This window comes from Phocoena sinus, chromosome 7, assembly GCF_008692025.1.
Source record: "Phocoena sinus isolate mPhoSin1 chromosome 7, mPhoSin1.pri, whole genome shotgun sequence".
Lineage (NCBI taxonomy): Eukaryota > Metazoa > Chordata > Mammalia > Artiodactyla > Phocoenidae > Phocoena > Phocoena sinus.
Genome location: NC_045769.1, coordinates 9,204,429 through 9,217,118, shown reverse-complemented (window position 1 = coordinate 9,217,118; position 12,690 = coordinate 9,204,429). Strand labels below are relative to the sequence as shown.

General features: G+C 44.9%; 1 protein-coding gene across 1 annotated transcript in view; it reads right to left on the bottom strand.

The window, feature by feature from the left end:
• Window positions 1–11,109, bottom strand: part of SLC16A14 (solute carrier family 16 member 14) — a 29,684-nt gene extending 18,575 nt beyond the window's left edge. The window contains exons 1-2 of the mRNA XM_032637942.1: window positions 10,756–11,109; window positions 4,006–4,277 (exon numbers count right to left, since the gene is read on the bottom strand). Coding sequence (XP_032493833.1) covers window positions 4,006–4,264 — 259 coding nt within the window. The 5' untranslated portion in view covers window positions 4,265–4,277; window positions 10,756–11,109. The remainder of the gene's footprint in view (window positions 1–4,005; window positions 4,278–10,755) is intronic.
• Between the last annotated feature and the right edge of the window lie 1,581 nt (window positions 11,110–12,690).

Below are 12,690 nucleotides of genomic sequence, written 5' to 3'. Positions count from 1 at the left end.
TAAATATTTTTATTTTCCTAAACCCACGGTCACTTCACCACTTCAGATCTCAGATGAGTGGGTTAAAAAAAGAGAAAAATGCATGATTCATTGGTTTGCTGTTAATAGGTCTTTTAAGATATGAAGGGTCAATGCATGACAGTTCAGTGGAATGATATTTCCCACATTACAGAAAGGACCCAGAAGCAAGTTTTTCTGTGATGCTATGATTATGAAACACTGCATTAAGAAGCATTTGGGGGAACAAAGGGAGAAAATTCCCAAATAAGTACAGATATTCGTATCTGGAGGAATTCTATATATCAAAAAGAAAGTATTGCTTGCTTTACTGAAAAGAACATTAAGATGATAACGGTGTCTGGCTTTTAGTTTATTGATTCTGGCACCATGTGTGCTGCAGCTACAGTCATTCATGATGTGCAGATGGGCAAAGTCAGCCCCAGAAATGCTGTGAGTCCTCCATGGTTACATAATATAGATTTATCAAAAAAAAGGAAGTCAGACCCAAAGTTTCGGATCCTTAGTTTCATTTTCTAAGCATTGTTTATTGATGGTCGGTTGGCATCTCCATGATGGAACTGCCATTCAACAAAATGAAAAGAACTCCACACCCAGTCTAAGGAGAGGGGAAAATAAGATTGAGATGCAGTCCTTTGGCTAAGATTCCCACTTTTTTAGAGGAATTCATTGTTTTGGAATGAGATTATACACCTTGTCAGACTTTCTCCTCTTCGGAAGGAATCTGAATCTTGGCCCATTTCCCACATAATAAAGTCTCGCATTGCTGCAGGAACACGCTGAGGAAGTCATGATTTCTTGCCCATCCCAGCATCTCATAGGTTGGAAAAAAGCTCAGGTGAGGAGAGAAACAATCTGAGGTGAGCCTTGGCATACAATCATGGATGAAAGTAGCTAGTTCATTGAATACCCGGTCTCTTGGTGTAACCCTTCCCTGCAATAAATCAATGGCTCTCTGCCTTGGCTGATTGTCGGAGTCACTTAGGAGCTTTAAAAAAATCATTAAAGAAAAACCCTGATGCTAGGGTCCCATCCCGAGAGATTCTGATTTAATGCTCCAGGTGCAGCCCGAGAGGCATGGTTTTTAAAAGCTCCCAGGTGGATCTAACGTGTAGCCAAGATAGACAACCACTGCTCTAAATCTACTTAGCAAGTAAATGACCTTTTGCAGCCTATAGCTACCCTTAACAACATGGCTTCTACCAAGAATTATTCCAAGAGCTATCACAAAGGCTGCTGTAGATACTGCCAAGGTGATTACATTTTTTTAACAATTGGGACCTTCTGCAGGAACTGGCAAAACCCATGCTAGCAAAGAATGAAACAAAAATGAATTGAATTCCCCATGTGCAAGGCACTGCCCAGCAGAGTGCTTTTAACTCTGTAACATAATTCATGGAAGTTTTAAATTTGAAAGAGGTAACTCAATGTCCTTACAATGATTAGAAAATGAAAACAATTTATATTTATTCACTTCAAACATATTTTCAGTCCTCATTTAACGTCATGGCAGGCAGTGCGGTACGGCGGACACCATTTCAGAGTCCAGAGGACCAGGTTTGAAGCCTGTCCCACACTTACTGGCTACAAGTTAACTTCAGTAAGTTACTTAATGATTCTGAGCGTTGCATGTTCTCCTCTGTGAGATCAAGATGATGGTCTGGCCTCCAGGGCTGCTGTAGGATCAAAGGAGGTCATGTACATTACACGCACTTGGCATGTAGTAAGTGCTAAATAAAGGAGAGCTCCTTTTTGCTTTTCCAAGCAAACAACATATCTGCCGCCACCTGTACCAGCAGCTTAGATAATGAATAGCAATTTAGGGTCATGATAAACAGAATAAAAGACGTTTCATTTACATAACTATGAGCCTTGCTGTGCTGTAATTTCTGAGCTGCAAGACAAAAGATGTTTATCTGGCAGACACCTTTCCTGAAGAAAGGTTAGTCTACAATCTAAAGTTCCACTGTCTGGAAATCAAGGACTCTCAAACAGAATTCAAAATCCACAGTTACCTCCTAATTAAAGATGACAATCACATTTCATCACCACTATGAGTTAGGTGTTCTTATTTGGGGGATCATCTTCAGAACCACATCCAATAATTTCAGGACTGATTTCCATTGCTTATTCCTGTAGAACTTGTGAAACACAAAGTAATACCGAAGACAACCTTCTTAGACGGTTTGGAAAATACTGGGACAAATACCCTGGTCTTTGGCTGAATCTTCTTTTTTGCTGTATGAGCACACTTTCTAGATTGAATCTGTGAGTATCTTGTTCTACCCTCTAAACATTTATTTTTAAAAAGGTAAGAAAACTGGGTGTTTAGTATTTGGGCTGGCCCAAAAGTTCATTAGGGTTTTTACGGCCAAACCCAAACGAACTTTTTGGTCAACCTATATTTTAGAAGCACAGTTTTCCTTTACTGACTTATTGAGAAGGTAGAATTATATCCAACACAAAACTAGCAAATTCCCTGCACTGAGGTTAACCTACCTGCACTTCTCATATGATAAACAGTCCTGGTTTGAACAAGGCCAAGGCAGGGTTGAGGAGTCAGTTCATTACAATTATAGGCAAAAGTGATTTATCAACAATTCTCTCTCACACACATAATGATGCCCTTATTTAATTTAAAAACTAGATCAGTAATAATTCCTTGTGATAAACACATACCCCCTGTACACATCTTGAGAAATAACATTCTGTCCTTGTTTTCTATCATTAGCACTGCCACTGTTATTAATGTCGCTGGGATTATCCAAAATAACATTGGCTGAATACCAGCCAAGATCAACAAATCTCTGAATTGAATTCAAGCAATTAATTACCAATGTGGAAATCACTGACAAGGCACAGGCTCTTGTCAAACACACATCTGCCTGTCATCCGCATACTCCCACAATACTAGGAAGAGATTTGAGGCGTATTATGTTTCTAGGATAAAATATATCACGAACCCTTTAAATTAAAAAAAAAATTATATGTAAAAATATGGCTTTTACTTTCAAGTAAAGGAATTGAACAGCTTTACGGTATAGTGGTAATTACCTCGTACGACTGTTGAGAGAATTAAAGTTAAATGAGATGATGTAAGGGAAAACACCTGGTATATAATAGGTGCTTATTAAATAGCAGTTGGCAGTAAAAGCTGTTTAGTTCTCAAACTGAAACACATTAGCCATAGCAACGTATCATATTTATAATAATTTCCTTGTTTAGTAACTCCAATTAGATAAGAATTGCTTTCATAGATTGCTACGTGGTTAAACTACAAAATACAAGAATATGTTATTATTCCCTCCTGTTAGCTATATCAGTAACTTTTCTAAAAACAGTTTAATAGATTTTTCAATAACATAGGATCAATACTTCAAATTTAAAACATTAGAGCTCTGAAATAAGATTATTTACTTTTACTGTGTTTTCTTAAACATTTTTATCTTTTAAAAATATTCATGTGTTAAACAGATTTGTAATGATAGGTAATGAATTATAATGGTTAAGAAAACAGAGTTAGGGGTAAAAATTCTAATGCTCAATTTTTAAAATACTCCAAATGTTTACCATACTCGAATAGGAATATCACACAAAAGGACAAATCTTGTGTGATCCCACTTATATGAGGTATTTAGCACAGTCAAATTCATAGAGACAGAGAATAGAATGGTAGTGGCCAGGGCTAGGGGGCTGGGAGGAGAGGTGGCAATGCGGAGTCATTGCTTAATGTGTGCAGTTTTATTTTGGGAAGATGGGAAAAGTTCTGGAGATGGATGGTGGCGATGAATGGGCTCAGTGGCATTGAACTGTACACCTGGTTAAAATGGTAAACTTTATGTTATGTGCATTTGACCACAATAAAAACAAGAGCAACGTCCACTAAAATGTAATATCTAACGTTTCAACAATACAAAACATTACTTACAGTGAGGAACTGTCATTTTATAATTATTCAGTTTTACAACAGGCCACATGTGAACATACCCACAATCAAGGTGACGCCCATGCTGAGGGAGCTGACCCATGCCGTCAGGCCACGGCTCTGATGGAATTCTTCAAGCCACTCCACATTGAGGACTCCCAGGGCCATCTGGGAGCCCATGATGAGGATGTGCACAAAGAAAGAGGAAAGGACCATCATCCAAGCCCATCCGCCATCAATGTCTGGGTGGGGTTTAAGTGTCTTCTTATCTTTGGGGTCATCTTCAAAATCATACCCAATGTCTTCATGACTTGTATACATTTTCCAAGATGTTCTGAAATACATATGACAGATAATTTCATTGAACATCAAAACAAAAAAATCTCCACCTTTCTGGAAAGCTCTACCTACCCATCAGAACCAAAGTGGCCCCACCATCATATTAGACCTTTAGATTAATCTTGTCCTTATGCAGATTTGGGAACACTCCTCACTTTTTCATAGGACCAAATGCTTTTATGAAACCTGTTTCATCTTTACAGTCATCCTATATGTAAGTATTATTATGGCTATTTTAAAGAAATGGAAATAGACTCAGGGAAGTGAAGTGCCTTTCCCAAGTTCTCATGGCCAGGAGGTAGTATATGTAATAGCTAGACAGGAAGCCAGGAATTGAACCCAGCTATTCCTGACTCCAAAGCCCATGCCTTGTGTCCCTTATTGAGATGGAAACTGACAGGTGACAACAAAGACGTTAGAGAAGGAAGATGCCTGGCCTTAGACAGGGTAGCTTGGCCTTGCGGGGGGGGGGGGGGGTTGAGTGGGCGCCTGGCAGAGGCTATGGTTCTCAGTTTTGTGGGTCCAAGTGTTCAATTTGTTCAATGCAGCTACAGTGGGTTAGCCTCAGGGGGACTGACTCATACGAACCCAACTCAGGAGAGATTGGTAAAGGAGAAGGCCAATTTATTATCTTACAATGGGAGATAGAGTCTTCTAAAAATGGTGATATTTATGTCTGGTATACAAGACATACTTTCACCCCCTCCATCCACCCCCATTCCCAGCATTTACCTGGGAAGCTAGAAAATTGCTTAGAAAATTGGAAATCAGATTACAGAAATTTGGATACCACAATGGCATACAGGTTACCAGGGAGCCAGGGGCTAGATCTTGAAGAGCCTTATGTGACAGATAAGGATTTTGGAGTTTATCCTGTACATAATGAATAGTTGGTGGCCGCATTTGCACAAGGAAGAGATAAGATGGGACCTGTGCTTTGCGTAGATCTATCTCTCAAGTTGTTCAAACAAGAGGAGGGGGTTGGATGGAGCTAGAGGTGACACGATGCCAGACCAGGGGAAGTCTCTGGTTTTGTTTTATTTTTTAGGATGAGAATGGAGTGTATGCATAAAAACTGAGGATAAGGAGAGAGAGAATGACTAATCCCAGAGGTGGTGGGACAGGGTTGGTCTTGATCAGGAAGACTGACCCATCCTCTGAGACTTGAGGAAGCAGGGGGTAGATGGAGAAAAGATGGTAAGTAGTGGGATTTTTGATGATGGCCATTCTGATCAGTGTGAGGTGAGATACTTCACTGCAGTTCTGATTCGCATTTCTCTAATTATCAGCGATGCTGAACATCTTTTCATGTGCCTTTTGGCCATCTGAATGCACATATCTGTTTTGAGAGTAAGTTCCTAAGAGTTCAGAACTGCTGGTCCACACTTTGACTCAGTTTGGGTCTGCAGTGCCTGCGGTGTCACACATCACTGCCTTTAGCAGGACATTCAAGATGGACTGTCACAGCACAGTGATGGTGGAGACGAAGACCAGGACGCCAGCTACTTGACTTTTGTCACTCTATGTGCCCACCTGCAGACTTTAGTTTTGTTTAAAATTTAAAAGAGCAAAACAGAGTGCCAAAGCTGCAAGGTGAAAAGCTTTGGTTTGGAAAGTGAAATTTGTAGTCGATACATGAATTTGAATAATGACTTTAAAATGGAAATCTATTCTTTGTTTCAAGTGATTTTAAAACAGAGGAGCAAATCAGAAAATAATGATTATTACTGACCATGACATGTGATTATTACTGAAAATCATTTTGTTGCAGTGGAGGAAATTGGTGTAAAAAACGGTCCCAAATACACTCGGAACACCTCCAACCATGGGGCTTTTCTCCGCAGTGTCGTGACGTGGACAAAATGACAGAGAAGCAAATTGTGGCCCAAGTGCCCAGCTCTCAGCCTCTTTTAGGGAAGCACACGGTGCCATCTGCACAGACTCTTTCTGTACATCCCTGAGCTAAGAATTATTTTTTTACCTTTTCAAAGGCTATGTGACCTGCAGAACTTCATATACTTACTCTCTGACCCTTTATAGGAAAAGTTCGCTAATCCCCAGATTAAGAGTTTGTTGGGCAGAAACAGGTGCTAAGGAACCAAGGATGCCAGTGGAAGAGCAATTTAATGGATCTGTCCTGGGGCTCATCTTGACTTTTCATTTCTCTCATACCCATTATTTTCATCTTTTAAATTATTCTGTCTCTTAAACAGATATCCAGTGCTCAGCCACCACACTTCCTGCCCATGTTGCTGCTCTCTGCTGCGTTCTTCCCTTCACCTCTCCATTACCGAGGATGCTGGGAATAGGAAAATGCTATCGTACCATGTAACTTCCCCACCCGGTCGAGTTATCCTTAGGATTAAGTCCAAACTGCCCTGTCTGCTTCCAGGCTCTCCCCTCGCGTTATCTGCCACTCTGCCAGGTCCCTTCTCCTGTTCCTCAGCTTTGCACTCTGCTCTCCAGCCCCATGGAAGCACCTGCAGCTCCCTGAACCTGGCACAGTCTCTCAAGCTTTTGTGCGTGACCTTCTCTTCTTTCGGGAACATACTTCTCTCCTTCTAATCTCCTGGTCCTCTTCTGCTCATCCTTCAAGATTCAACTAAATTCTAATAGTGAAACCTTGAAATAATGAGGAAAAAAAACCCCCTGCAAACATCTCTAATATCCAACATTAGAGTACATGTTAAATCAGTCAATCGTGGTATAGCCATGCAATGCAAGTACACCATCAAAAATAAAACTGTATGGGCTCTTTGAAGACAGAGAAAGAAGGTCACGCTAAGGTTGAATTATACTAGGTGGTCACAAAATGGGGCACATGAAATAATTCCTTTTTGGTTGTTGTTGTTGTTAAAAATATGTATCTGTAGGAAAAAAGGACGAGTGAAACTAAAATGTTGATGGAGATTATTCTTTGGACGATTGTCTTCCAAGTAATTTCCTCTTCTTTATCTCTTTGGTAAAAAAATTCTAACTAAATGTATATTAACTTTATTATAAGAAAGTCAAGGCCCCTCTCTCTATCTCTTAAACATCATCTGGTTCAGCTACTTGCCTACAGTAGATTAGTGGCAATTCAGAGCCACTTCCCTTGGGAAGTCTAGTCTGCATTGGGCTGTAGGCTTGTGTGTGTGTTTCCCACCACCCTCCTCTCCCCCCACGAGAGGACAGTCTGCCTGGCGATAGAAAGGGATGGGATAACCCTTGCTCTCCAAAGCTCACAGCCCATAACCGAGCTACCCTGTCAAAAGTTCCAGGAGGATGAAGCTAGAAAGGGTTCCGAAGTGGTGTCTGATGGTTGTCTTCCCTTTGCCCCTGGTAGTTGTACACAGAATCCCAAGGAGCCAGAAAGAGGAGAACCAGGCAGCTTGATAAGGGGTGTGACTGGCTTAGATGAATAATAACAACATTGTTTTACAATCTGTGTTTAATGAGATAAAACACACAACTTGGCATTTTCCTAAAGCCCACCTACATGGAAGAAAGACTTTGAAATAATAATAATACAAAAGTCATATTTTTTTCAACTTATGAGTTGAAATAGTAAGCACTTTTCTAAGCAATGTTAAGAACTTTATATTTTCACTGAATTATTTATCTTATGGGTTAAGAGATGCAGTTGCCATTGAGTTGTTCTTGACATTTCCAGTTTATCTGTTCATAAAGAAATGACGTTAAATGGCGTTTAATGGAAAAGTTTTCTTCAAGAGGCACAGCTGTAAAAAGCAAAGAAACAAACAAACAAAAAAAAGAGGCACAACTGTGCCTGTAGAAAATAGTATCAGATGGAGCCTATGGGTGGGTAAGACAAAATTCCATCAGATCCGCAGGAAGTCCCTGAAGATCTTCCAGGCAATGGGGTTGTCTGCATTTCACACCCAAATCTCTCTAAAAGTCATTCCTGTTTTGACTAATCAGAGTTATCTGACTGTACAGCCAGATTAACGAAAACAAACAAACGGCAACAGAAGAATAAACATCTGTCCCCTCACCCCCAAGTTTGCTTTAGCATTTCAGCATTTATGTAATAAGATACAAAATAATCATTTGAGCATTAGGCCCCTCCTCTGCACCTGGAGAGAGAGGGAGAACCAGGAAGGGTTTCTGGGCCACCTCTCGCCAGGCTCCAAGTCTTTCTCCACCATACGGTCTTCAAGCTCCCCCATCTTTTCCACACACTGACACACATGCAAAATGACAACACGTGTGGGACACTGGGGGAAGTGGAGCAGTGAGCGTGGGGTTTCTGCTAAGGACTGATGTGTAAAATGTAACCCATTCTGGGCTCACCTAGAATGGAAGCTCTGCACATAACGTTAGGGCCTTGCACTGAAGAAGCTGAAGGAAGGAAATGGGAAGATTATGGAAGATTATGGGATCAACAGTCAACTCCCCATTCTTCCCTAAAGTGAGTTTACTACCAGTGAAAGAGAAACCATTCATGGGGGAAATGAAGTAACACACGCAGGCTATGACATGGAGGTCAGCTACGTATTTACCTGGTAACTGGCAGAAGTGAAAATACTATATAGCCTGTTCGAGTGTTTCAGAGATTAAAACGAAATTAAATTTTCCACAACTCTGTTAGGGGAGCAAGTTTTATAAACAAGTCATTGATTTTTTTTTTTTTTTTTTTTTTTTTTTTGCATTACGCGGGCCTCTCACTGTTGTGGCCTCTCCCGTTGCGGAGCACAGGCTCTGGACGCGCAGTCTCAGCGGCCATGGCTCACGGGCCCAGCCACTCCGCGGCATGTGGGATCTTCGCGGACCGGGGCACGAACCTGTGTCCCCTGCATCGGCAGGCGGACTCCCAACCACTGCGCCACCAGGGAAGCCCAAGTAATTGCTTTTTAATTTGGCTACTGTTGATTATGTTACAATGTGGTGAGCTCACTGTAAATAAGCGGTAAAGGGGAAAGCGCCCAATTAAAATTAAAAATACAATCTTCCCCAAAGGTGACAGAGTATGTTGGTAGCAGGTTCTTCATTAGACGTGGGCGTGGGGCGGGCACATCTGTAATTTGGCTCTGTCGATATTTGCCCTCTAGACCGGGTGTGCACTGGACATCTTGAGCCTTTAGAGGGCGCACTTGAGGCCAACAGGCTGAAGAGGCTGGAGCAGCCAAGGCTGGGGAACTGAGCTGTGCAGAGACCACAGAGCAAGAGAAACGGGGAACCCTATCTAGGTTCACGCTGTATCAGGGGGAACTAAAAATATAAATGCCTTCTATGGGTCAGGAACTGTTAACGGCTTCTCCACAACGATTCTGTCCAGTTGATATTAATGCCCCATTTTACAGATGAGAAAATTGAGACTATTTGTAGAATGGGGGCAATGCAGCTTAGAGAGGTTAAACTACCCGGTGGTGGAGGCCAAATTTGAACTCGGGCCTGAGGGATTCCAAAGCCTATTTTATCTCTCTCTCTCTCTCTCTCTCTCTCTCACACACATACACACACACACACACACACACACACACACACACGCCAGGCAAGGCGAAAAGGAATTTTTCTAATGCCCAATAATAACCCTTACTCATCCTTGCTAATGAGAGCCTGGATCAACTTTTCCGCAGAAAGAAAACGGCTTAATTAATTGGTAAGCAAAATTGAGCTCCTAAAACACCGTCAGTGGCCTGGCGGCGTCTAGCCCCGAAATGGCCGCCCCGGGTCCCTAGCCCCATTTCAGTCTCTCCTTTCCTCCCCAAGGGGCCTTGATCAGAACCGCTCTGGGGTACCAGCGTCCGCACGCCCTGGGCTGGCCCACGGCGATCCGGCCTCCGCGCCAACCCTCATCTCTCGAGCTCCGCCTCCGCCGCCCCGGGGCCCCCTCCCGGGCGCTGTGTGCTCCCCCTTCCCCGGCACCCCGAGACCCCTGGCCCCCATCCCGGGCATCCCGCGTGTCTCCGCGCGCCCGGAACTCGCCAGCTCCGCGGGGAAGCGAGGCCGATCGCAGTCCCGGCGGCCTGCGCGGGGAGGCATCCTGCACCCCCAGAAGTCCCGCAGCCGCCCCGCCCCCGCCCGGGTCTCCCCCTCTCCGCCCCAGCACTGCTAGTTCGAGTGGCTAACGCGGGCCGGGAGAGGAGGCAGGAGCAAGGCTGGACGCGGGAACCAGCGCGCCTCTGGGGTCGGGCGGGGATTCCGAGGGGCACCGTGCGCCCTGGACGACGCGCGCGGGGCCCTGGCCGCAGTGGGAGCGCGGCGCGTGCCCACGTTCCGCCCCGGCGCGCCCGCCCGCCCCGAGGTGGCCTCGCCAGCGATTCCGTAGCACCCCGGCTGGCGGCCTGGGCGGGACCACCGCGCCTCTGCTCAGCCCTGCCCTCGACCCTCTAGACGCCTTCCCCTACCAGGCCCCGGGCCCGCACCGCCGCTTCCCGGGCGGCTGGGGCGCAGCGGCCACCGCAGCCCAAGATGCCCCCGGCGCCGCTCCATCCCCGGGCCCGCGATGCAGCGCGGCCCGGGATACTCACTGTCCGCAGCCCTCGGGGCGGCGGCCTCACTGGGCTCCCCGCCCCGATCCCCGAACTTGCTGTTTCCCTCGGAGCCCCCTGAGCGGCTGGGCGGAGAGATTTGTGGCAACGTCGCCTATCATCCTGGAGGTGCCGGTGCCCGCGGCTCTGCGCTCCGCCCGGTTCGGCGCGCTGTGCGGGCTCCCGGCGCCTCTGCCGCTCGCTGCCGGGCCAGCTCCGTTTTGTGGAGCTTGGAGCTCGAGGCCTCAGTCCGTGTGGTTTTAAAAATGGTGCGTTTGGAGGTGCCCGAACCTAACCTGAGCTTCCTTCCAATCCGTGCAATTTCAAATCTCCGTGCTCGTTCATTCCTATACCGGCTAATTCTGGTTTGGCAGGAAAAAAAAAAAAAAAATTGCAGTCACCTCACGTGCACACTCTCGTGGCCGGCTGTAGTTTCCAGCTTTGACTGAGGTTCGCTAATGCTTGGCATGTTTATAGCTGGAGGAAAGGGCCCGAAACCTAAGATGCAGGTGGGAATGGAAGTATCTTCCATTTCTCTGAGATAGGGGAGAAGTGATGAAAAAAGCCCTCAGCCAAGGCTGGACCGCAAAATATGGCAGTTCGTGAGGGAAGAGTCGGGCGGGCCCTGCAAGTGTTCTCAGCCAAAGGGGACTGAAAATCCCTTATTCTTTGTCCCATCCTGGGTGGTACCTCTCCCTGCGCTTTCCCCGGTATCTAACTGTTGCCTGGCTCTTGCATTCGTAGGTACAGATTTCATTTCCACGTGTACCTACTCTGTTCCCAACACAATGCTTTGCCCAGGGAAAGTTTTCAATATTTGTTAAATGACTGTGTGAATAAATGAAGCCAGTGCTATTTTTACCTCACTTGAAGGACTCTGTAGTAGTTCTCTATTGCTATCGTAATGTAGTACCACAAACTTAGTGACTGAAAACAACACAGGTTTATTATCTCATAGTTCTGGGGGCCAAAAGTCCGAAATGGATTTTACTGGGTTAAAATCAAGGAGTTGGCAGGGTTGTGTTCCTTCTGGCAGCTCTAGGGGGGCGCTCATGCTTCTAGAGGGTGCCCACACCCCCTGGCTCCCGGCCATGTCCTCTGTCTTCAAAGCCAGCAATTCTGTGCACCATTCTGTGCCTTTCTGCATACTCACATCTGTCTCCTGCTTCCGCTGTTTTTTTGTTTTTTTTTTAATAAATTAATTTATTTGGCTGCGTTGGGTCTTTGTTGCTGTGCACGGGCATTCTCTAGTTGCGGCGAGCGGGGGCTACTCTTCGTTGCAGTGCTTGGGCTTCTCATTGCGGTGGCTTCTCTTGTTGCGGAACACGGGCTCTAGGTGTGCTCGCTTCAGTAGTTGTGGCACGTGGGCTCAGTAGTTGTGGCTCACGGGCTCTAGAGCACAGGCTCAGTAGTGTGGTGCACCGGCATAGTTGCTCCGCGGCATGTGGGATCTTCCCAGACTAGGGCCTGAACTTGTGTCCCCTGCTTTGGCGGATTCTTAACCACTGCACCACCAGGGAAGTCCCGCCTGCTTCCACTTTTAAGGGCTCTTGGGATTACATTTGGCCTAGCAGTGGTAATTGGATTATTGGATAATCCAAATAATCTGCCTGTTTTAAGGTCAGCTGATCAACAATCTTAATGCCATCTGCATTAATTCCCCTTTGCCATGTAAGGTAACATATTCACAGGGTCCAGAGATTAGGATGTGGGCATCTTTGAAGGACCATTATTCTAGCTATCATAAATTTCCTTCTTTCTTCCATTTCCCCTTCCTTTCTTGTTTCTGTTTTTTTTTTTTTTTTTGCAAAAAAAAATATCCACATTATCAAATTTTGACTAAAAATAATTGAGAACATTATGAGAAAGTGAGGACATTTCGATGAAGCACCAGGCTTATGTGGTCCAAACGTTTTACTTTTGCTGATCGGAACA